Raw genomic sequence first — 27066 nt, forward strand, 5'->3', positions numbered from 1 at the left:
CTCTTTATGGTGAAATCTCCTTTTGCAAAGAACAGTTTCAACTAATTTGCAAGGAATAAAACATAAAAATGGATGCATAAGAGGTATTTATACCAGTTCCTTATGATGAACCTCTAAAGTGCATAAATCTATGAGTTATACATATAAAAGCAGAAACAAAGTCCAAGCCACACTGTCAGGTAACGTGTATGACTATTAAAATGTATTCAGATAGGATCTAACCTCGTGCCCTCTGTAGTCACCATGAATCATGTAGCTGGTTCTTGGACATGAAGGTTCACCAAATGTAGTCTATTTTGTAATGAGAACTCAGGATTTTTTTAGTGTTTTTAAAATCACTTTTTACTGTCAACACAGTAACCATAGATTTTTGCACGGTATCTTTCTTGAAAACTGAACCAGAAACTTCATCCCTTTCAATTGCTTACCTGAACAGAAAAGCCTCTGCAGTGCTGAGTGGTGTGCTCTGAGTATGCAGGCTTTCTGAAACTCCTCCTTCACACAGAAGGAGCAGGAAATTCCTGGATTTTTTGTAGGAGTTCCAAGGAAGTCTCTATATGCTCAACACTCAACATTCTCTGTGTGCTGAAGCATTTCTAGTCATACAATGTCACTGGTTATTGTTGTCCATCTCTTTTTTCATTCTCTTAATTCATCCCTTACTAAGTGAAGCAAGAAAATGTACTTATAACAATTAAAAAGGGATTATAATACCTAAATTCTGGGAAATGCATGTCAGAATTAATAATTTCTTATTTTTGTTGCACAGTGAGTCTTTCAAGGTTGTATGATCTGGAGTGGACAGGCCCTTTTTTCCCCCTTGCATCATAGATTGGTCAGATATGAGGATTTCATCCAAGTTCTGGTTTATTCTGAATTGTAAATTGCAAACTTAATGTTTCTAAATTGCAGATTTCCCATCTTCTATATTTACCTAATATTGTGAGCTAGTATTTATATTTTTGGTTTGTTCTTGGTGGCTGTTGCAGGTAATGGCAAACATGTGCAGTGGCTCCGTGGGAAGGATGGTGAGGTCTGGGTCTGGGTTATGGGAGAAGGCCCAGGTGACAAGCCGTATGAACAGATATCAGAGGAGCTAATAGCAGAGCGAGCCAGGCAACAAGCACAGAAGGAGGCAGAAGAACTATGGTGAGGATTTAAGAATCTGAATTCAGGGTCCAGTTGGCATATTGGGAGACATGGCCTTGTAGAAAGGCAGCAGGTAGTGGTGGGTAAAACTGGTAAGTATGTTTTGTGAACATTTGCTTTCACTTATTTCGGCAAGTTTTTCACATCACGTGAAAAATATAATTTTATTTTTATTGAATACTGAAAAACAAAAAAACCTTCTTTCACAAAAAAAGTGAAGCAAACGTTTTTCTTTTGGGGAATTTTGCTAAACCATTGACCAGTTTGTAAATAAATGAAAATGTAACAACCTGTTTTTGATATGATTAAATTAGAAATGTTTGCTTTATCACACATCTATGCCCACAATGGGGATTTGGTACATAAAATCCTTTCTGAAATTGGTTTTATTTGCATATTGCTTATATTAATTCTTATCCCCGCAGTTCAGAAACTGATTACATAAAGTGCCATGCTGGTATTTCCAGCAGGGCCTCTTCCAGCTTTGGGTGAGATTCAAAAGTGTTTTGGTGCTTGATGTTGTTAGGAAGTAGGCCACCTGCCTCCTGCACTTCCTTTTGTAATGCAACACTGAGAAGTGACAGTTTAAATATCAGATTATTCTATATTGTTCCTTTTAATATGAGATTCTTCTTGCTTATAGTGATTGCATATTTAAGCAGGGACTAAAAGCTGCAACCTGTGCTCTGCATTCCTTTTACATTGTCAGTACTAATAAAAAATCTAGTGTAAGAATTTGGCAGACATTTGTATTGATATTTGAGGGACAATAAATTCCCAATCACGCTTTGCTAGACTGACAGAAAAAAACCCTATTTTTTCAGCCAGGGAAGGGAAAATATAGGGTATGACTCAAAGACATCCAAGAAGTACTTCTCTAATTTAGATGGTGCTATTTTAATTAGTCATTTATCAAAAATTGAAAATGTCTGCTTTCTGGATAGTTTCCTCAAATCTAATTTGTGCTAGGTCTCTTGTTAAATATATTTTAATTCTTTCCTTGTATGTTTCCATGAAGTCTTATGCTAAGTATTTGTTGCAGCTAGTGAGCAAGTGTTTATCCTCAATTTAAAGAAAATCACCAGTGTCTTAAATGATTTTTATTTTCGAATCCTTTTCCAAAGGAGACAAAAGGAGGCTGAAATTACAAAGAAATTCCGGGATGCTATGGCTCAAGAAAAAGCCAGAATAGTGGCAGAAAAATGGAAAATAGAAATAGAAGATCGGAAGGCTGCCAAATTGGAGGAGGAAAAAATTCAGGAGGAACTGAAGGTTTGCATAGACTAACTTAGCATTTTTAATATTGTTTTTATATAGATTCAAAGTTCTTGTCACCTTCAGTGCATGTTTATTAATCAGCTTTAAAACCCAGAGTTGTAATTTTTCATCCTGGAATATACAAATAGCTACATGGTGTTCACTGGAACAGCTGGGTGAGTGATGCAAAAAAATTACATATCTCATTCAAAAGTGTCAGGACAATCAAACTGGTTATTCAGCTCAGACATTAACAGAATTGTTCAGTCAGCTGTGCAGAATGAATCATACTGGGGAAAAATGTACAATTGTGAAATGTCGCATTTTAAGTTAGTTTCCTTGGACATATTTTGTGTATTTTGGCTAAGTTGTTCATATATTTAAGTTGAAAATTCTGTCGCTACTTTATTCAAGGGGTGGATCCTTCTCCTACTCAACATATGGGAAAAGTCCAGTTGGCTTTGCTGGGAGTTCATTTGCCTGATTTTTATTGACTTCATAATGAAGTTTCTATGAGCAAAGTTATAGAATTTTACTGTTTGAAATAATATTTGTTTTCACATTCTCTTGTTGAAAAGAAGATGGCTTCTGTCTCCCTTTTCATATTACTTTATAAAGATAAAAAACTGTTTAAAAATGAAAAACTAGAATGTAATTGGTTTAGAGTGCAGAGAAATTGTCACAGTCTTCTGAGTCTCGGATGTGCGCTCTGGGACTGCACAAGATGGTGAGCCTGGGTTTCCATGGAGAAAGTCTGTAGCAAAATATGACTCCTAGGAGATCTGCATCCAGTAACTTCCATCTACATGCCTGCCTCTCCCCTGCTGATGGCTTGCTATGCCATTTTTCCCTTCCCGGGATGGTGATTAAAAGTGTAGAAAGTGTAGATAGACTCCCACCTTGTCCCTCTGTGAAGGGAGGAATGCTGAAAAACTCAGTATTAAATTTATGTGGTTTGATTACAAACTAGAGTCAGCATGTTACCTGTCATTCTGTGAACTGTGGGCTTGGAATTTGAAGGTGATTATAGTGATTATAGGGTAGCACAAAACAAGGGTGGTTCCTGCACAAAGTTGCTGATTTACCTTTGCACAATTAATTTGAATTCACAGGAGAGAACGGGGCCTTTGAAATTTGATGTCAGTAAGTAATGAAACTATACCTTTCAAGTGCTTTATTAATGTATGAATAATGAGCAGAGCAACTAATTAAATGCTCTTTTCTCTGCTTTCTGGAAAGCAAAGCCCTCTTGAACAAAGACTGATGCACTGTTCACTTACATCTCTGCCGTTGATTTACAGTGCACAACCTATGGGTTGAGATAAGAACAGTTTAATAACTAAAATAAAATACGGTATACTGTTACTACTACTAATAGTAACAAGGAGATATAAAACTAAAAGGGGGAAAGAAAACAAAAAAACTCCAGTAACAAACAGTGATGCCCAATACAATTGCTCACCACTCGCTGACTAATACCCATCCCAACTCAGGCACCGATTGGTCCCTTCTGGGTAACTCTCCCCAGTTTATATACTGGGCATGACGTGCTGTGGTATGGAATATCCCTTTGGCTAGTTTGGGCCAGGTGTCCTGGTTTTGCTTCCTCCTGGCTTCTTGTGCCCCTCCTCACTGGCAGAGCATGAGACTGAAAAGTCCTTGATCAGGGTAAGCACTACTTAGCAACAACTAAAACATCGGTGTGTTATCAGCATTGTTCTCGGACTAAGCCAAAACACAGCACTATGCCAACTGCTAGGAAGAAAAATAACTCTATCCCAGCTGAAACCAGGACACCAACATTTTTGGAAACAAGATATTATCCAATGGTTATTTTTCAAATGCCCCTTTATTGAGTGCGCTCCCAGCATTTGCTATATTAATACAACCTAGTCTAATTACATGTCCAGCCCTGGGTCTTCATTTATGTCTATAATTTGAGATCTGTTAGGAGGGAATAGGACTAACACAGCAGAGATCAACATACAGGATTGACCCATGGTACTATGATACCACAACTTTGCCGCTCAGAAAAGCTGCTGATCTATAACTTGGTCTTGAAAGAGCAGATTTTGTGCATAGGGCTGTAGAACTTCTTAAAAACAGTAAAGGCATTTCAAAGACAAGTGAATCTCACAGGCTAACATGGGGGAGTTAACTTCTTTGTCCACTGGCTTATTTAAGCTCACTTGGCTTTCCTTCTCCTTCGCATTTTACTCTTTTTATAACTACTCTTCTGCAGTGGAAGAAGTACATGAAATATTTACAAGCTGAATGAGCAGAAAGGTACCTAAACAGGAAAATGGGAAGATATGTTTCTGGCATCTACCTCCAACTACAAAAATTGAATAGATCTAAGGTGTTGGGAAAAAGATGAATTAGTAATATCTACTCATGTATGACTGCAGTCATTGAAATCATGAAAAAATGTAGCTTTCATGAATGATTCAGGGTGTGGAATGAGATGCAGATCAGTTAGCAAGCCCACTTTAACAGGTTTAAAATATTTAATGCACTGGTAATCATCCTTCTATGATGATGAACAGACCGCGTTTAAAGCAGTTTCCAAAATGGGGTATGAAAACTTCAGTCTCTGCTAATGCTTCATTCTCTTGAAGGATTTTGGCTTGGGAGATCTGGGAGATTGAAACTGTCCTTTCTGCTGATGTGTTTAATTTCTAAACATATTGTATCTCACACACTCCCTTTTAAAGCGATTTTATTTCTCTTGACCTATCATGGGACTTAGGGCTGTCTGCACTAGATAAATGGTATCTCACATATCAAAGTGAATGATGATCCCTGTTTCTTTTTCCAACACTATTAGAAAAGTATTGCTTTTCTTGGTGTTTCTTAAGCAGAAATGCCTTTAATTTATGATGCTAGAATATAAATGTTGACTGCTCTATTTTTGCAGTTTAAGGACAGCTCTTCTTTTATGCACCTATTGCAAAGGACAAATAGGAGAGCTGATTACTATCGTTAATCTTTTTGCTAATTTACAAAGGGTATGAGATCACAGGCATAATTTCCTACTGTTATCAGTTGCTGTCATTAAGAGTCCTGAACAATGTGCAGAGCTAGGGCAAATTCAAGGTATCAGTGTCAGCCAGCCAGGAGTGGGGGAGTATCTTTCAGCTACGTTTAGAAATACTCTCTCTCAGCTTGCTCTTCATGTGGTCTACATAAAGCAAGAGAATGTTAAAGGACTATCGGTATGATAAGATCAGACACCTGCCAAATTTACTAGTATAAGCACAGTTCACAGTAAAACTAGATTGCTTCTTAAAAATTCCTTGGGAGGTGAAATATGTGTTAACTGAAACTTGCATATGGCAACTTTTATGAGCATTGTTTTTCTTCATGCATCTAAAAATATTTAGTAAGAATTTCAATGAGAGTGGGCACTTAAGGAGAAATAATCCTTATTCTGTTGATAGGCAACAAGAGAGTAACAATGCATTATAATTTCCTCCCACAATTCATGTTTTTTTAATGCAAGCTCATAGGACATAGAGTGATTTGGGTTGGAAGGGACCTTAATGATCATCTAGTTTCAATGCCCCTGCCATGGGCAGGGACACCTTCCACTGGACCAGGTTGCTCAAAGCCCTGTCCAGCCTTGCCTCGAACACTTCCAAGGATGGGGCATCCACAGCTTCCTGGGGCAATCTGTGCCAGTGTCTCACCACCCTCACAGTAAAGAACTTCTTCCTTATACCTAGTCTAAATCTACTCTTTTTCAGTTTAAAGCCATTCCCCCTTGTCCTGCCACACATGCACTTGTAAAAAGTCCTCTCCAGATTTCTTGTAGGCCCCATTTAGGCACTGGAAGGCTTCTATAAAGTCTTTCTGGAGCCTTCTCTTCTCCAGGCTGAACAAACCCAAGTCTCTCAGCCTGTCTTCATATGAGAAGTGCTCCAGCCCTCTGAGCATCTTTGTGGCCCTCCTCTGGACTTTCTCCAACAGGTCCACATCCTTCTTGTGTTGGGGTCCCCAGAGCTGAGTGCAGTACTCCAGGTGGGGTCTCACAAGAGCAGAGTCCCATTGCTGGCTCATGTTGGGCTTCTTGTCAACCAACAACCCCAAGTCCTCCTCGGAGCTGCTCTCAATCCAGTCTCCATCCAGCCTGTAGCTGTGCTTGGGATTGCCCTGACCCAGGTGCAGGGCCTTGCACCAGGCCTTGTTGAACTTCATGAGGCTGGCATTGGCCCGCCTGTCAAGGTCCCTCTGGATGGCATCCCTTCCCTCCAGCATGTTGACTGCACCACACAGCTTGGTCTCATCAGCAAGCTTGCTGTATGGTGCACTCAATCCCACCGTCCATGTCCCTGAAAGATGTTAAACAGCACTGGTCTCAATACCAACCCCTGATGAATGCCACTCATCACTGGTCTCCACTTGGACGTCGTGCCGTTGAGCACAATGCATTGAGTACAACCATCCCACCAATTCCTTATCCACCAAGTGGTCCTTTCATCCAGATCCATGCCTTTCCAGTCTGGAGAGAAGGATGTTGTGTGGGACAGTGTCAAATGCCTTACACAAGTCCAGGTAGATGACATCTGTTGCTCTTCCCTTATTCACAATGCCATGGCCCCATTATAGAAGGTCACCAAATTTATCAGGCATGATTTGCTCTTAGTGAAGCCATGTTGGCTTTCACCAATCACCTCCTTTCTTTCTATGTGCCTTAGCATAGTATCTAGGAGGATCTGCTCCATGATCTTGCTGGGCACTAAGGTCAGACTGACTGACCTGTAGTTCTTTGGGTCTTTGTTTTTTTTCCTTTTTAAAAATGGGGGTTGTATTTCCCCTTTCCCAGTCAGTAAAGTCAGTTAAGTAAGTTCCTGACCTTCAGTTCCAGTTGGGATTTTAGTGGGTGAATTGAGCTTTTTTTAAGGTGTTGATCTAATATTTTCTATGTCCTGGCTGTTTCAGTTCTCATCAAGAAGACCGGTATAGAATCAGCCTTCAGAAAAGAACAGAATAATTTGTGCTTTAGTTCTGGAAATCTCTAATAAGGACAGCTTGTGCTTAATAGAAAGAACACACTTCAGTCCCATTGAGTTGGATGGGCTTTCAACAAATCTGAGTGCTTTACGGTGCCAAGAAGTGCTATGGACCTGATTCTTCAGACAATTGCTGCCAGGTGTAGAGTTTAGGAACACAGTAAAATATCATTGTCACCACTTACAGTACTGTGGGCTTCTTATGATATATACACTGAGCATTCAGTCCTGGTCTGAAAAACAACTCTTCTCTCCAAGTAAACATCAAGCACTTGAATGGGCCTGTTATCTTTAAGCGCAAATAGGCTGCAGGTTCAGCTCTGACAAGAAAACACTGAACTCTTTCCCAAGGACAGCATATTTAGAATCTAGCAATATGAGAACACCTTCTTGCTGGGGTTTGGCACCCTGTTCATTCTGAAAATGCCTCACTTAAGTTCATTCAATCACAAATACAATAATTCAGTGATACTGCATTTTATTTTCTTCTGTGCGACCACAGTTCAGAATTTCTTTTTTACTATGCAGTTGTCTCCAGAACTGTGTTGGAAGTGAGGCAGCTGTTAGTTGCTGCTGGGAATCAGGTCTTCAGGTTTTTCTATCCTACTTGTGAGGAACTGTGATATTAATGTAAAAAAAAAAATCTTTCCCCAGGTGGCATCAGTAATGATTGCACTTGCTGCAGCCACTGTCTTTATTCTGGACTGCTAATAAAAACTAGCAAAGCTCTGATATTTTCCATGGGTAATCCTCCACTAATGAGGATAGTTTGCATATAAAGAATTCAAGCTGTGAAGAGTCCCTAAGCTCCAGAGACAAACCTTTAGTAGATTGTTACTGGATCTATGCAAGTTACACAAGCAGGGTCTGCTCTATCATGTGCAATAAATCTTAGATCTCTCCCAACCAGGAACAGCCCTTAGCTTTGTTTTCTGTCTCGTCTAAAAGAGGGTCTTTGTGAACCAGAGTATATTGTCACCTTCTTATATGAGCCATGTGTGAATAGCATGTCCTGGAGCATATCCATGACTGAAATGTAACTCCTACATAAAGCATGAATGTACTTCATATGTTTGTCTCAGCGCAAATACATGTACCATGAAATGATGCAAACCCTTTTGAGGGTGCCTTTTGAGACACTGGTAGTAGAGAAGAAAATAATGTCTCTGCAACTGCTTCCTTTTCTGATGCAAGTAAGAGAATTTTCTCAGAAGAAGAATGGGAAGGAGTTAGACTTATTTCTGCTGCTACTCACTCAACGTTCTATTGGAAACTGTCAGGTGAGTCTGCGGAGAACTGATCTCTGAATTCAGCCTGCTGTGTCAACCTTGCTGAGAGCAGGCTGTCCTGGAGCCTGGGACCCAGGATTTCCACATTCTCTCTTTCAGAGCAGGAAGTCTTGAGGACTCAGATCTGAAGGTGAGCTCTGTTCTCAGCTCTGTGGCAGGTAGCCTGAATGTCTGCCCTGGCTCAGGGGTGGTTCATGCAGCTGTGATGCAGCTGACTAGCTGCAGCTGTCAGGGCTGCCAGAGACTCTTCCTGCCAGCCTGAAGCACTGAAGGAATCCCAGGAATCCTTTGCTTCAGAGAGGACTGTTGCAACAAATATGTCTTGTAGCTTTTGCACTGAGGAGGATGCCAGTCGTTCAGCTGCACAGCATCCTGTAAGACTCCTAGAGACATCCCAAGAGCCATGGCAGTCAGAAGCTCAGTTTTCCATTGTAAAAAATCAAGTGCTGTATCTTGGCTTTTTGTTAGTGCATTTTTTTAAGACTTTCTGCAGCAAAAACTAAGCACTGTCCTAATTTCCTCTCATCTGCATTGGACTGAAACATTAGAAGGTAACCATGGCTAACATCAAATATTATTTAGAGCTGGACGTAGTAAAACTATCAAATATTGAGAGGCAGACATTTGCAGTAACAAGTCTGTGGTAAATGTTCAACTGCCAGAGGCTAGATAGGATCATTTAGCATGTTCAAATTCTTCAATGGAGTTAAAGCTGGAGCGGATTATTGCTGCCTATTGAACTTTCATCATGATTTGTTGCAGCAGGTTGATATTTCTTGGCAATTTGTGGCTATGTACTGAATTGTCACCTTTCTAATTATTCTGGAAGAGCTGAAAGGGTCATGGCACAAAGTACAATCTCTCAACTGTCAGGCAGAAGGTAATGTTTTTACGTTATTGTTGCTGTTCACTCTCAGCACTGATGTGCAGGATTGTGTTCACTGGGAGAAGCAGATAAACTGGTTTCTCTGTTTTTCCAGTGGAGTAAGTGTGGCAAGTTCAGTTATTAATTTAAATACAAATGTATGGGGTTTACTCATACTTCACGAAAGGATGACTTTTCTTTCCTGTGCCATATTAACAAGGGTTGTTTCTCCTCACACACACATTAAGGAGTTGTACAATATACTTGCACATGTATCCATGCACTAATTTGAATAAATAGAATTTTACTTTTTTTTTTCTTTAATAAGGAAAATTATAAGAAATTTTTTGTGACTTCAGAATCAAGTGTCAGTGTTAAGTTTGATGATATTGTTGTCTCTTCTTTGACTTAAATCTCCCCCTCCCTTGAGTTTACCTTGGTATTTGAGAGGTTGAACAGAATACATCTTGATAACCCAGGAGTACTCTTGTGTCTCTCTATGTTCCCAAAAAGATAGCCTAGATGAATTGAATTTTTTTAGATAGTGAAGCTAAGTGAATAAGTATTCTTCTCATAAGAATAAAGAATAGCTCATTGCATACTTTTTCCAAGAAAGGAATAGAGCCATTTATTAGCAACTGAAATATGGAATCCCTAGTTCTATTAAAAAAGATAATTTATTTGGTTCTATTATTCTGAAGAAGCTACTGGGCTTTGAAATCAGTTTTTCCAAAAAGCATTGACTATTCAAAAATAATGAACTGCCCACTAAAGTAATCTTTTTAGGACTCAGGAGATAACAATGGGAGGATTATGTTAGAAATAATCAAAGATACTAGTATTAAAATTGACGGAAGAACAATACTAGGCTTTTCTTTCTTGGAAATAATAAGGGCAGACGGCAGCCTAATTTATTGTTCATCATGTGTGTTACGGAACTATTATTCATTACATTATTAATACCCAATATTTCAAGTTTTTTGATTTGTTGTGTTATCAAGAAGACAGATCCTCTGCTGCTGTGAACTGGTGGAGCTCAGCTCTGTTAAATGGAGAAATGTTGATTTATTTTACTTAAGGAAATGGAGAAGTGATTGAATTCTTTCAAAGGATAGAGATTTGTTCTGTTTTCCCACTCTGAAGATGGTGTTGCTTGTCACTGGTCGTCATTGCTTACTTCTTTTCAATCTTCTTGTCGTTCTTCCCTAAATGTGCCGTTGTGCGATCCATGACCAGAACAACCAGAGTCCTCTTTCCTTCTGTTGCTTCTGGCCCTCACTAAGCTTCTAGAGGTTGCAAACAGCAATATTGTTTGCTTTGGAAAGCAGTCTTCTGAAAAGAATTGGAGTTGTCTTCCTCTAATTCCAGATGTTTGGTTAACAACAGATAATGTCTGCAGAGCTAGAGAGAACGGGGGTGGGGGGAGGAGAGAAAAAAGCACCTTTCCTTCCCCATTGTGGACAATGTTTCCCAGACGGACATTTCAGACACCTGTTCAACTATTGTGAAAACGTGTATGAGTCTCTCTTAGGGGCACTAAACATTGTTTGGACATTCATATTACCATATGCGGGTTGCTTTTGGTATTTGAGCCCTGGCAGGTGTTAAGATAGACCAGACCACCTTCGAATAAGTTTTCCAATGTATTATAAAACACAAACTATTTACTGTAGGGAAAAGTTAATTTATATATATGTTTATTGAATTAAAATATAGCTTTTGGATAGTTCCCACCCTTTCAGCCTAAAAAGAGGCTGAATTATAACAAACATTTATACATGGTGTGAACTTTCATCTAAGTTGCATGTTTTTTGTTGTTGTTGTTGTTGTTTTGGTTCAGATTGGGGTTTTGTTTGGGTTTGGGTTTTTTTGCACTCAACTCTTGCTCGTCCCATTGCAATGAAACATTAAAATCCTGCTGAAATGGAGAAAAGTTAGGAAAGTGCAAAAATCTGGTGAAATCCTACTTCTGACCTTTAATGAAGAAAAGTTATTTAAGGAAGACAGAAATATCTCCTCCAGGTCTCCTAATGTAAAACATAGAGTTTCACTAGATTTTATTCAGCTGGATGTCAGTTGCTTCACCCTAGAAGTTTGATAAGATTAACATTTTGCACCAACTCACAATCTACTTTGGACTCCCCTTACTTACAGTTTAGGTCACGTAACTAGGTTAATAATTCAGGGCGATTTTACTCAGTGACTTATAACAAAATTCTTATCCATAAGTTTCTTACCCAAAAGGGTATAGTGTTGGTTCCATTATAAAATTAAATACAAAAATGTTCTTTTCATAATTCAAGTTATTTCAATAGTATGAATAAGACTTCATTAAGTTTGGTTTTGTTTTTTGGGGGGGTTCAATTGAACAATGAATTAAATCTGCTTCTCTGCTACCAAAGGAATTTGGGTAGCAGATTATTTGAAAACCGATATGGATTCTGTTTCTGCATGAATCAAGCTCTAGTATTATCAAAAGTATTTTGAAGGCCAGCTGTAGAGGCAATCTTTATCAGATTTTCATCTCCTTTATGGTCTTCTTGGAAGGGAACTTTTTTTGTATGTTACTTTTGGCTATATTTTGCAAAGCAACTGGTGTATGCTGAAAGATCTGGCTTTTTCTTCCAGTACGTAATGATCTTGCTATTTGGAAAAAGTTATTCTCCGTGTTGATTAGAATGACACATGGTGACAGTTGCTAAACTGAGAACACCGGTAAATCACTTACCAAATTCTACAGATTCTGTAGATAATGTGTATACTGCTTGAGTGATAGGGATATCTCCAATGTACATGTGGACTTAAAACAAGCATTGCTTGTGGATTGTAGGATAGCAGAGCCTTGGTGCCACACGATAAAACACGTTTTCCATATAGACTTCAGGTCTCAGGTACTTACATGTTCCTTATTCCTGTTAATACCTGTGCATCTCAAAACATATCTTCATCAGAAATTCCTAAGAGGTAGGAAACTTCTATTATGCCTGTTGTGATATGTGAGAAACCCAAAGTTAGAAGAGAGAGTGATTTGTCAAAGGGAATGTAGCTACCCTGTGGGAGGAAGAAACTGAAGCAGTGTCCTAACTTTTGGCATATTCTTCCTCACCTCTATTTTACTTCATTTTGCCTAGAAAAGAGAAGAAGAAGAAAGACAAAAAGGTGAAGAACAAATAAGGCAACAGGAAGAAATCCGAGCAAAAGAGTTGTATCTAAGCCTCAAGCAAGCTCAGCAGCATAGTCAACACAGCGATGATGACCAGGAGTGGGAAGAACAGTGTGAGTAAAATTACCTTCACAGAATTAATGTATTTCTGAAGGCAAATAAAAGGAGACTGGTAGAGTGGAAAACAGTGTTGCTGAAAATCTCTTCTACCTAGAGCAATGCAAAATGCTGTATTATTTTGCAGGAAAATACCAGCCTGAGCTCACGAGTAGAAGTTACTGTGAGTTTACCAATTTCACATTTCTTTCTGAATGAGAATCCGTGTCAATGTCTTATAGAAATTTTTTCATGTACAGTGACTGAGATCGTTAATTTTTTGTCTAATGTCATTAATTAACAATTTTGGCTTAATAATAATTCTGGACACAGTTATTTGACAGCTTGTCCTCAGCTGTCTCTGAAGAGGTAAAATCTGTCTTCATCTATATTTTAATTATTTCCATATGGCAGTGGAGTCAAGCTATGATATGAGCACTGACACTCACTATGTCGCAAAAAAATTGCAGTAAATAATAGATTGTTGCCCTGAAAAAAATCGTTATGATGATGATCTCACTATCAAAGGTGCTGTACCTTTTTAGACATCTTGAAATTCTTTATTAATATCGCCATTGTGATTAATTTTAAAAAAAGTTAGTGATTTTTGAAAGCCTTTAAGGAACAGAACAAATACAGTACTACATATATATGTATACATACAAACTGTAGCTAAGTAAAGGTCCACATTATGAGTAAATAAGACTTAATAGGTTATTGTGAATAAAACATACATCTATATCCATCTGGACGTCTGTTGTATAGGTGTCTTTAGAAGTAGGAAATTTGTTTGCAATGAGAATTGCGTATTTTTGTTGGGAGAAGAATATTTTTAATTTCCCACATCTATACTGATTTAATTACTCTGCAGAAAAAGGAAATGTAACGATGAGAAAGTTTTAGCTAATGGGAGGTTATTATGTTAGTTATATATAACACAAAGGTTCATCAACTAATACTAAAAATGGAGATATATGGAGCTGATAGTATGTGTTGCATGAAATACCTCATGAAGTAGAAGAAATATTGCTATAGTGTTACTTATTTCCTGACAGAAGTAAAGAAATGTTTCAAAATATGCATTGAGTTTATTTTATGGTTTTAGTCATCACTTTAGGAGTACCTGAGAACTGATTACTGGAGTCCTATTACCTGGAATTGATGTGATAGTGAATTATTTAGTACAACATGAATTAAATCTGTATAAGATGCACTGCTGCCATTTTCCAAGCTCATAGCAGGCTATGCTCATTTTTGATCAATAAAACCTCTGTATATAACACTGTCAATAAAGAGAAGGTAATTATTTCCTGGAGAATTGTCTAAATCCACGTGTATGTGTTTATTTGGAAATGAAAACTGTAGCTTTCTGTATTTTGCATGTTTAAAAGCAGAATGAGTTGGGGAAAAAGAGTAGCTCTTTAGTTTTGTAGAAAACTAGCATCAGCTGGCAACCTAGCACAGAGGATGATATGATGTGCTTTAGTATTTCTTTGGTGGTATATAGGGAAAGAAAACACATTTGCAACCATGTTATTAAAAAAAAAACCCCACCACCAAACAAACAAAAAAACCCAGCCTCCCTTTACACTGAAATTAGTAATAAAACAAAATACCTTGAACATTACTGTAACTAAATACTATAGCTTATTTTCTTAGTATTTCACTAAAGAAGTAACTGAGGTTTTGAATTATTGCCTCTGTTTTCTTAAGGAATGCTGGTTATATAGAGACAGAGATCAGAAATGCAATAGAGGAATTATGGAAGAAGGCAGAGAAGAAAGGAATAAGTTCTGAAAGGTTTTGACCATGATTTCCGTAGTGGCATTCTTGATCTGTCAAAATACGTTCGACTGCATCATATGCTGGAGGATATAATCTACCATCAGTTTTTTTTCTTGTATAACCTTTGGAGTATGCTGGATGCTCTGAAGGAATTCTGTCACCTTCAGTCTGTGTGCCTCAATACCTATAGACCTGTCTGCTTGTGGTCAAAAGGGTGACTGACTGCAGTAATTTCAAGCTATCTAGCCTGGTCACCAATAATACTGCTGCCGTGCCAAAACAAAAGCTCAGCACCTTCTAGCTTGTGGCACCACAGTTGGGTTTTGCAGCCTACTATAAATTCTGTGCTGCCAGAGTTTATGCTGTTATCAGTAATTGATTTAGCATTAAACTAAGTGCAGACTAATGACTAGAGTGTATCACATCCTTGTTTATCCTCTTATGCTTATCTCAGTGTCTCAATTTGTCCCAGTTGGTTTGACAGCTTAGAACTGTGTTCCATTAGCAAATGGGTGTGACGACTTAAGGTATGAAGATGCAGTGTTTAGTGCCTTATCTGAAACCAGTTCCTGGCTGGTTTAGACTGTGCCATCAGGCTGCACTGAGCTTCCTCAGGAATGTTAACATCTTCCATTTCCTTAACAGAAGCCAGAAACCTCAGTAGACAGGCAATAACAAATATTAGGAAGTGGGAACATCTGAAATTGCTATCGAACTATTCCCTCACGTTCACCAGATTTTTCACTTCTGATTTCAGTTCCAGATTTTCTTTTCCCCCTTTTTATGACAATCCTTTAATTTTGTCTTCAAATATTCCTTTGGGACACAGAGGAAATTTAGTGAAGTTAGGCAAAGCTATCCACTTGTCATCTTTTCTAAGCAATAAACAAATGTATGAATGTATAAGAGAATTACAAGCAGATGTAACATTAACATCTTTTGTCTCTACACACCTGCAGTGGAAACCATATTGCCCATTAGGAACAAGGCCAGGCTCCGTTGTGTCTTACCTCTGTTGTGTCTTACCTTCATATTCAACAGTGCTGGGGGTCAGTACTGCAGAGCAGCTATTGTGGAGAGCAAATGTAGCTATGATATTGATGACACTACTAATTTATTTAGTAGATGGAATTTAGAATGTGATGAGGATTCATCTCTCCTCATCACATTATCCCTCAGTTGTTTATTGCCAAGGCAATAAGCAAAGTGTTGCTAATATTAGTTCCTGTTGCTTGGTTCAGTTTGCTTCTGCTGTTTCTCTGATTGTGCCAAATAACAATAAAAGCCCATAGAACCACTGTGTTAACTGAAATACATCATTTTAGTGCTTTTTAATGTACTAAATGGCAAATGTAGAATAAATTTAGAAATCAGTACTAAAAGGAAAAAACAGTGTAGTAAGAGCAATTATACACTTAGATTTCATATAATAGATATATGTTGGGGTATTATAGATGGCAGTTGTGAGTTAATATGTGGAGCCAAGTATATTGTTTGGCAAATGAGAAGACGAATAGTGGAAAAGACTGATTCAAAGAGTCCACTGTTCAAAGTTGTTGGGTTTTGTTTTTTTTTTTTTTTTTTTTTTTTTTTTTTTTTTTTAAACTATGAAGTGGGAACTAAGGCTAAGCTTGGATAGAGGAGTGCATATATTCTGACTAGTTTGGGATCTTTCTACAGGCTGTTCTATTTTGTAGGTTTCTAGAGTACTCAGTAAACAATACTGTATATCACAGTCTCCAAGTGTGAGAGCAGTCTCTTTGTGAGAGCAGAAAAGGAATCTGCAAAACATAATAGGAAAAACTGCAGCATAAATATTCACCTGATCGAATATTGCAAAAGGCATTCTGTTAATACACTTAGAACCCCCTGCAAACTGCATCAAGCAACGAAGTGCTTAGATACACCATCTGACCAGCTTTACTCATTTCCAAACAAAAATTATTCCAGTAAAAATGTAAACAGAGTTGCGTGACTTGATCTATTCTTACGCCTTTCCCAAAGCACCCACTTTTGGTTGGAAGTAGGATACCAGGCTGATTCATTATATTTTCTTTTATATTGTTACATTTTTATGTTCTTCTACGAACTATGTCCATGAATTTATTTTTCTCTGAATTTTAAAGGAATTCATGTTTGTTTGGTGATCATTTTCCACAGATATTCAAATGAGTGAGTTTACTGGCAGGAGCATTTGATAAAGCGCTGAATTTTGAAGTCAGTAGTCCCCAGTTCAGCTATGCATTGACTAAGAAAGTGCTCGACCTTAAGTATGTGCTCACTGAACTTCAGTAGGTCACAAAGTGTGTTGTTGAATAGGGATGGGATTATTCACATGCTTTCAGATAAGCAGATTGCTGAACTGGAGCCGTATCACAGAGTATTTTTGGGAGGTTATTTTCCTATTAGGAAGAAGGAAAACACTATGTGATTTCTATGTGCACTCAATAAATTTAAAGATTGAATTTTACCTATCAAGTAGTCATTTTGAATTGCTTATAAACAAGCTTCTAAGAATTATTAACAAGGGTAAAGCTGAAACAAAATAATTTAAAAATGAGGATGCATATTCATAGCACATGGGTTTCTTTCTGCTTTCACATAGCTCTGACTGTAATTCACAGCTCTTCAAAAGCACAAAATAGATTGTACAAAATGGAGAGTTCCTATTCTTTCACAAATTGTGTGATCAAGTTCAGCTGTAGCAAAGCATGAATTAATCCTCATCTGTATGAAAGATTTGGTATTAGAACTTTGCCAGGACTGCTAATAGGGATTTGACAATCCTAAGAGAAAAATATAAAAGGAAATCTTGCTTTTTCATTCAAAAGACAACTTAGGTTAGCACAGAAGAATAACAGATTCTCTTAAGCTGTTCAAAGAAAACAAGGCAAACTCATCTATAGGATGATAAAAGATCTATAGGATGATAAAAGATCTATAGGATCATAAAAGTTATTGCATATGCAAGCTGTGTGGTTTCTTTTTTGTTGTTAGAGTATGTTCACACTGCAGGTCATGTAGACATGTCTAAGCTGGCCTTAAACTATTTTTTCTAGCAGTGATAACCATGTAATCATGACAGCACAGACCTGAGTCTTGATATTTTTACTACTTTTCCAGGAGGGTTTGATAACTCATTTTTGGCCTGCTCTACTGCAGCTACAATCATATTTTCACCTAAACAGCTCTCTATAAACCTCAACTGTGTAAACCTAAACTATATAAAGGCATTGATACACAATTACAGTGCCATCAGGGCTGAAGCATGCTTAATTTTGTAAGTGCTGAAGGAGGATGTACCTGTCATTGATATCACCAACAGCTGAAGAGAAAACTGGTAGTGGAAATGGAACAACGGGACTGGGCTGAACTGTAGATTTCCTGCAAACTTGACAAATCAATCAAATTCTTCATATCATGTTGATATTTAAAAGTTACAAACTATGCTACCTCTCCCCACTGTTTTGTGATAAGAAATACTAAAATTTGATAGTTTGGGAAAATGTAGTCCAGGTCACTAGCTTCTGATGGTAGAGATTGATTTATTAGCCAGTAAAAATACAGTAAGAATGTCTGTTGAAAAGAGTGTCTGTTGCTGAGGAAAGTGGGGCATGAAGATACCTTGCCTTTTTTACTACCAGGCAGCCTGTACGTCAATAGAAAAGAATCCCAGAAAGCTCCAGGCAGTTTGACCTTGATCTGTGACAACCAGTGACTGGTTTCTAAATGTCTTACCAAGTTGCCTTGCACTCATCTTCCTTGCTGTCTCATGTTGTTGCAAATGCAAAGTCCACATTTAAAGCAGCCATTACTGAGTGGCTTTAGAAGTGATAAATCACAGAATTTTTGTAACTAATATACTGGAGCCATTGAAGTAGCGTGTTTAGGTGACATTATCTACCCTTAAAAATAACAACCTGTAAGATAAATAGTGAAACCTGTTACTCATGTTTTCTGTGCTGTACAGTTGTTTGGTATTGTTTAGCTAAAACTACTCTGTATGTAGTTAAGCGAAACTGAAATCCTGCCACTTATATACACATGAAGCATCTATGACTCGTTTTTTATGCTATGTTGCTAAGCTTTTAGTTCTGTATATCTTGCTACCTATGATAATATATAACTCTAAGCTTAAAAGTCTTTTTCCATCATTTGAGGGTTTTATTTCATTTCGTTTTGCTTTGAGCACTTTTATTTCTTGATTCCATTAAACCTTTTCATAATTTGGACAAATCCATTTATACTTCTGCTTGCTTTAAATCAGGAATGTAAACCAGAGGCATGCAAACAGCCTAATGAAATGCATCTGTCTGGTTTTATATCATGCATTCCTAGTTACAGGTACAATCACAGCAGAATAAGAAATAGTCTGTGCACTTTATGAATTGGGTACGATCTAAGCCAGGATAGTCATGGCAGGATTGATAATTGCTACTGGAGGCAATAGCTTGCTGCTTTAATATTTGCTTCACTGGATATTAAAGGTTTGTTTTGCACTGGAATAATTTGCCTGCCTGAAGTTATTTCTATCTCAAAAAAAAAAAAAAAAAAAAAAAAAAAAAAAAATCATCAAAATGGGGCTTGAGGCACCAGAAAAGAGCTGATAGATGGTGAATATTTACAGTACAATCCTTGGTGCATTTAAGATAGATACGCCTTTTTGAAGACAGGATTTTTAGTACGTTAGTTTTAAAATGAAGAAGCTTTAGTGAAAGATGCCTGACTCGCAAGGGCCAGAGCAGCAGACTCATTTCAGGTTATGGAAATGTTTAACTCCCTGGTCAGTGCTATTGATAGATGTGTATTAAATCTTCCAGTACAGATTCTGTTTCTTTATATGCAATTTGAGAGGCTCAAGTGTGAGACAACCCCATCCATAGCATCAGCATGCCCTTTCCAATGGCTATTAACTTCTCCATTGTTACTGAAAATATTTTTAGACTGCAGTTTTCGAGATGGAGACTTCTGTGACTTTAAGTACTGTAACAAAGATAGCATAGGCCTTTCAGAAAGAAAGCAACAGTAACAACAAGAAGTGTGACCTACATGTTAGTTTTTATCTAACTGTAAATTTTGAGAATAGCTCCTACAATTCTAGTTATGTGCATAGTTGCAAAGAATTCTGTTAAACACAGGCTTAAGTTTAAGCAGTAGTTAGCATTCTTTCCTGAAACATAAAACTTGCTGCACTGCCAGTGGAAAAGATATCCTGAAGCAGAATTTCTCTTATTACAGCCAAAGCAAGTGTCAGATGTAATTGCACTACGTAGAGGCTCAGTCATTGCCAGCAGTCATCAGATCATTGATAGCTCAAGTCTGGCATGCTTTTTCTAATGGTGGGCCTGTATCTGAAGCGTCAGGGAAGTCATCCAGTTAGCCATCTCTTTGATAGTGCATTGTAATTTGAACGTTCTTAAAATCAGGTCATATAAGGAATAAAAGTAGTTCTATTAGGAGAGGTTGTTTGTATGTCTAAAGTCTCTTCTCCTCACCCTTCCTATTCATTTCACCCAGTGCGCCGCTCCAAAGCTGCAGATGAGGAAAGGAGCCACAAAGCACGCAGGGCTCGGGATGAATATCGACGACAATCCTTGCATGCCATCCAGAAGGGAAGAGTGGCTGGCCTGAGTAATTTGTTCCAGGGGACGAGCCTGAATAGCGATCAAGAGATAAAACTGAACAACAATAGTGCAAGTTCTTTGCAGCCTCTCTCTGCAGCATCCAGGTTGGTTTGTACACAAGTCACTTAGAGATAATTTTCTGTTGAATTGATCCTTCTCCAATCCCCACCATTTCAACAAGCTCTTCTTCAATTGTTGGAAATTCTCAGAGTCCTGCTCTAGACAAGAAAAAGAATGTTTAAAGAACATTCTTTAAATGTTCTAGAAAAAGAATGTTTAAAGAAAAATGAAAACAGATGAATGCTTAATGTAAACTAAATGCCATTTATTTTTCAGACAGATGTCTTAGAGTTCACACAGAGAGAGATGTTTCTTTCAAAAGTCAGTATTAAATTAGTGCGCAGGGCTGTGATATGGAGAAGTCAAATGGACAAATTCTTAGGCAAGTCCTAAGCCTAACACTGCCTGCTGCTTCACAGGTCTTTGAAAAATTTTATGGACAGCTGCCATACTCCTAAGTTTCAGGGAGTTCAAGTTTTTATTTCAGGAAAAATCAAGTATCTTTGATGTTTATTATTCTTTCATCTGACTATTTAGGGAGTGCTGTGAACTACAGAGGGGAAGAATCCGAACTGGCAGATGGGTGCTAGAAAGTTGACTAATCACTCTACTCTTTTCCTGGGTACTTCTTATACCAGTAGTTTGGCTTCATGTGATGATAAAAGCAATGTGAGCACTGGCAGGATGGTAGCATTAAATGCTAAAAAACCATAATAAAGTAATCCCAACAACCAATATCCAAGATCAGAAAGGAAAGAGTGCCATTACACTATTTTTTTTTCTTTACCAGTCATTGTAGCACCAGTGAGAATCATTTGGAAATGTATTTTGAGAAGTTCTTTGCTCTACTATGCTGAGACACAGAAACTCTCCTGTAACAGCAGCCAAAACTCCCAGTTTGAGGAGCAATCAGAATTTCACTATTGGAGAGAGCAGGATTTTAAAGTTACCATCAAATCAACTTGTCAAAGGAATTATCTTATTATTTGTCTAAACTTCTTAAAGTCTTCTTCAAATTGAAGTAGAAAAAGCACTAGTAAAAGTGGCAGATTTTGAAAAGTCAGTCCATAATTTTGACCTAAAGTTCTGAGTTTGTGAGGTGAGGTTATTTACTATAGAATTTGGTTGTGCTAGATGTGATCCTTTTCAAAAAGGGCATGAAAAAAAGCTGAAAAATATTCTGATCGTTCTCCAGCTCACACTCAGTACTATTTACCTGTTTCTAAGCCATGCTTATTTTACAAAAACCAGGCAATATTTGGTTTTGTTATCTTTTAAGGCTCCTCTTTGTTTGTCCATGACTTGATTTTGAAGGTATCAAGAAAAATAAAAGTTGCTTTAATAGTTAATATACATAAATGTATATAATTCAATTTCTCACACCTAATGCTGGTATGGTTGAGCAGGAACAGATGTGTATCTAAAATGTTACTTTGCCAGTGACCTGAGAGGTCAAGGAGGAGATGCACAATATGTCGTTATTTACCAGTAGTATGAGACAGGTTTTTTTGCCTCAAGGGAATGTGGGTTCAGTGTTATGTCTCTTAAGTTTTTCAGCATGAAGCATAGCTCCTTTAGTTTTTGCCTTGACTTTTCATTTAAGTCACTAGAAAATAGTATTCTTCTATTTTTACTTAAGATCTTTCTTTCTTATAATTTCTATATAGTGTAGAAAGGTTCCATTCACTTTTCTTCTTACTTGTCTGTTTTATTTTGCTGAGTGTTTTGTAAATATGTAAAAAATAGATTAATATTTCTATCGTCACTTGGTTTTACATACTGCTTATTCTCTGTATGACTCTTCTGTAATTACTTGCCTTTCAATGCAGTAACATCTGGGAGCGTCCTTCTAGACCCTTTTCCCAAGATGTCATCATTCGCTGGTTCAAAGAAGAGCAGATCCCTCGACGTGCTGGGTTTGAGAGGAACACCAACAGGATTGCTCAATGGTTTCATGGTAATACACTGATTCTTCATTTCTTTTAAAATAGAGCTGTAAGCATACACTCAGGAAATAAATCCTGCCAGCTTTCATCACAAAAAGGAACTTCTACTTGATATTGTGAAACATGGTGCCTGTTAAAACCAGATTTTTTGCATCATTCCTATTATTAGCATATGATTTTCCAGTTTTCTTTTTTCTGATTAAGTACACTAGTTTGTGATTCATATTGCCAAAGGTTGTTTTTTTTTCAGGAGTATTTTGGCCCAAATATATTTGCCGTTTAGTAGCAAGCATATCAGGACCAATGATGCAGACTGAGTTTTTTGTTTTCTTACAAAAGACATTTGGTGTGGTTTTTTTCTGAGAGACAAACTGATTAAAATTTCATATGTGGACATTTTCAAAAGTATTTTCAACCATGATCTTTCTGTGGCACCAGTGGTAAATGTTTTTCCTGCTTGTGAGAAATTCACATCCATATAAATTGGCATAAGTAATGATGAACATAATTCATGCCTTAAGTTAAGAAGGCATCTGGGCTTATGCAGTCTAATTTCTGTGGCTTTGGATTAATAGGTTAATCATGGCAAGAACTGAAGAATTGGTGATCTTTCTTTAGTTTCTCAGATCATGCTGCTCATATCTTAAGAAACTATGACTATCCAATGACATTTATGAAAGTGAGGAAAGTACCTCGTTTGTCCTTCTCCCACTCACAGAGCCTAACAAAGATAATTAAGGTAGATCCCGAACACAAAGCTCAGTGGGTTTTTTTGCAGAGATCCAATGAATGCTCCTTTGTACCTATTTGCTGATTAGCTGTTTTAGCTTCTGCAGCTCTGGTCAGATTCATCATAAGCCTTAATGAACAACTCAGGTGCCTTGTAACTCTTCTGGAGTGGTGGAAACTGAACATCAGGTTGTTACAGATGCAGTAAGCAATCATTTGTAGTGTTATGCACTATCTATGTTACATTTTGTAATGTAGACAAACTTTGGGGTAAGACAAATAAATGAAAAATCCAGAGCAAAAAACAAACCAAAACCCTTATCATTGAATTTGGCTCCAATCTGGTGAGGTAGGAAGGGGAAGGCAACCAAAAAAACTTTTGATCAGCCAAAAATCTTTTTTGTCTATTCTTTATTACTCATTCAATTAAAGATTTTGACTCCTATTGTACAAGCCTATTTAGGATCTTCTGTGTGGTGTTGTTTTGTATTGTATTCAGAGAACCAGGTCATTATAGATGTTTTTTGTGTATGAATAAAATACAGCAGACTATATCTGACTTGTATAAGAAATTGCCAATACAAATGAAAGCCATTCTGCAAAGCCCAGAATTACAGCTAACCACTCCACCCAATGTAGCAATTATAAAATCATCATTTGGTTACGTGGATGTTTCTGTGGCAAGAACTGCTGCCTAGTATTTAACATTTTCTAGTGTTATGATGACAGGTTCTTAAAACCTCAAGCATCTCTCAAAACAGGTATAATCAGGTCCTTCACATCCTTGAATAACTTCTACATTTAGTTATATTCCAGTTTTGGACCATAATATGGGAATATAATATTCTGCCCCACGTTAAAGGCTTTTTGAATGCAATACACTAAGAGATCTATTATAGCCATACCAAAAAAAGTAGATATTAATTTATTACAGAATTACATGGTTTTGCCAAGGTCAATAGACCTTTGATTACTTGCTTTGACTGTCAGGTGGTTCAGCTTCTTAGCTAAAGTTTAGCATTAGCTGATTCACTGTCTTCAAATTGTACTATGGACATATGATATCTTCTCATTACACAGAGATGAAGGTCTGAGACAGATGTGTTTAGCTAAAATAACAAAGTCCAAATAATAATGCAAAAATGTCTTTAATCTCATATATTTGGCATATTTCCCACATTAAGTCTTCAAACTGATGTGGATTCTGTTTTGAAATACATATTGTCTAGGGCATTTTCATGGTATGCGAAACAGAGTAACCTATGGCATACTTAATGTACCTGAAGTTTTCCTTTCATCTTCATTTGAAGAATCAGTACAAAATATTTCATTTGAAGTGGTAAAATCTGTAATAAAGAAAATTCTTTTTCAAATATGCACATTTTCTTCCTTACTCTCAAAATGTTACTTCTTAAACCAATATTAGCTTCAACTTTATCCATATTTGTCTCTTGAAATTATCATCAGTTATCTGAACGCCACTGAGAGATGTTTTTAGCTCATTTTGAATAGGCTTTACTGTTTTCTTGATTAAATAATTAACGTTAAAGATACAAACTGTAATGTTCAGCTGAATTTTAGGTGTAATGTTGGCTATGTTTGCGTAATAGATCCCGACCACCAACTGTATTGTTTACCCCTTCAATACAGGATGATTTTTTTAAGTTGGTCAAGAAGAACATTTTAAATATCTATTTTTAAGTGTTATTTATGACTTAAAACTGCCTTTATCCCCTTAGGAAATCATAAAATTAGATGATCTTTACTTCATTTGGATTGGGAAAGAATGAACCTTTTTTAAAATGGCTTATGCTCACTTAGTGGCTACAGTGCAACGGTGCTCAGTTGTCAAACTGCGAAAATAAAGGAGAATCGGAGGAAGCAATTAAGATGCCTCTGAGACTATCTTGGGATATAAGAAGATCAGTGTCTATCTTTTGTACAAAATCCGTTTCTTTTGTATTATCTAATAGTTGGCTTAGGTTTGATTGAAAAGAATTATGCCTTCATTTTTTGACTATGGAAACTAAGGAATAGGTCTAAATTTAGATAAATTCTGATTTCTTACCTGCTAATTGATGAATATGGGTAGATGAATCTAACTTACAAGGGCATCCTGTATTATATCACGATGTGTGAATTTTTTAAAAAAATCTGAATTCAGAACATTCTTTGCCAAGATCTCAGTTGCTGGTGTTTTGAAAGCTGGGAAGTAATTTCATATTTAGGATGCAAGGGCTAGAAAGGGAGATACTCTTTGTTTTGGCCAAGTTTAGCTTTGCATTGGAATTTTCTTTTCAAAGCTCTGTGCAATCCCTGCCAAGTAAAGGGAAAGTTACCAGCCCTCCCTATGTTTTAGGAGAGTTTTTCCAAACTCTATCACAGACATTAGCAAATTGTAGTTTTCAGTTTACTGCAGGCATAAAACAATGGCAATGGAATTCCATATAGCAACAAAACTGGAGGCCTCTTCCTCCCTGAAGTATTTCACAGAAAGATGCTGCTAGCTGGACAAGGTAATAGTTCCATTTGTTTGCTCTATCTTTCATTTGTCCTTTAACCTGTTTTACTTGAAATCTGTTTCAGCATTTTTCCATTCCCACTGGTTTGTCAGATGTTACTTTTGATATTTTGTTGGGTTTGTTTCTTTTTGGTGGTTTTGGTTTGTTTTTTTTTTTACTGCAGATGTTAGACTTTTAGCTCTCACATATTCTGTTCTGTATTTGGTTATTTTCTATCCAGAACATAGGACAGGGTTGCTGTCCTATGGGTGAAGTTATCTCTACGTATTTCAGTATTTAGTTGAGACCAATGGGTTATGGTTGTTGATGTTATTTATTCACAAGGGATCTGTTAGATGTATAGTGATTATAATACAGTATGACAAAATGAGGAATTTATTCATTGCCTGTCAGTGAGGTGGCTCTGCATATTTGCTATAAGCATCTACTGTAGCACTATCAGATCTCTACTTGCCTTCAGGTTGAAAGGAAAGTTCGGAGGCTGATATCATGCATCTGGAAACATGAGGTAGTTGCCCTAAAGGTTGTACCTTTAAACTGTAATTGCAGTAGCATGGTTCCTGTTGTGGAGAAAGGGAAATCAGAGTGTCAGTGCAGTTACTAGCTAAGGGAGTGGCAAACTGTGAAGAAGCTGATCAGAGCATGTTGAAGGATGGATTGAAAAATGTGGAAAGAAATAGAAGCTGAGTAATCCCTGAGGTCAGGGGATCCAGGAAAGACAATTTTTGGTTTAACAGGATTGTGTTGCAAATGTTTATAGATTGAGGTTTAATTTCAGGTGGTGAATATTGTTTTCAGCAAGAAACTTGTTTTCAAGATGTAAATCTAGCAGACCTAAATAGTGACAGTGGTTCTGCAAATCAGATGTTCTCAGTAAAGGATTGCAAACTTAGTATTTCTGAACATCTACTAATTTTGAGTCCTTGAACAGTAGTGACAACGCTAGGCATACAGGTATAGCTGAATAGTAGGAAATATACCTCTTAAAATATAGCTGGTATTGTAGTATTTTCTAAGGGACTCAGAAATGGCAGTGGTTTGGTTTGAAATACATCTAGGAGTGAATATAGTTTGCTGCTTTGAACATAAAACTGCAGTTTTTCTTCTGCTCTTGAAGAAAAACCTTCCAGTCATTCAATAAATGCATGTTAGGAAGATGTAAAGCAAGTGTTGTAAATCCAGCCGAAATACAACCTTCTTGATATTAATGATCTATTTTCTAATTCACTGCTTTCTCATTATCTAGCTTTTACTTCTATTCAAGAAACTGCACAAATAGATTCTCTGCTTAAGTAAACTGAGCCCCAGGGGTCTGCTTTTTTTCCCCTTCTACAATTGTTGTTGATGGGGTACTTTGTTGGGGAAAAAGATACAAGATCTTGTTAAAAACCTCCTGAATTAATTGAGGGCTTTTCCACTGTCCTCCACAGGTCTTGAAAGACTCATCCAAAAAATAGCTATATGCAAAGTTTGGTATCTAAAACATCCTGTGATTGGGAAACATCTGGAATGGAATCAGTGAATTCCTGACTCAAACGATAAAACCAGCTAAAATAAAAGTTGTCAATT

The 27066-nt window shown here is 37.2% G+C and overlaps 1 protein-coding gene across 1 annotated transcript in view; it reads left to right on the forward strand.

The window, feature by feature from the left end:
• The window catches only part of SH2D4B (SH2 domain containing 4B), a 66765-nt gene that overhangs the window by 12313 nt on the left and 27386 nt on the right, over window positions 1–27066 (forward strand). Inside the window, exons 2-6 of the mRNA XM_030485680.1 lie at window positions 990–1149; window positions 2274–2421; window positions 12704–12848; window positions 20134–20344; window positions 22130–22257. Of these exons, the coding sequence (XP_030341540.1) occupies window positions 990–1149; window positions 2274–2421; window positions 12704–12848; window positions 20134–20344; window positions 22130–22257 (792 nt within the window). The remainder of the gene's footprint in view (window positions 1–989; window positions 1150–2273; window positions 2422–12703; window positions 12849–20133; window positions 20345–22129; window positions 22258–27066) is intronic.

The sequence above is a fragment of the Strigops habroptila genome, chromosome 5 (assembly GCF_004027225.2).
Source record: "Strigops habroptila isolate Jane chromosome 5, bStrHab1.2.pri, whole genome shotgun sequence".
Taxonomy (NCBI): domain Eukaryota; kingdom Metazoa; phylum Chordata; class Aves; order Psittaciformes; family Psittacidae; genus Strigops; species Strigops habroptila.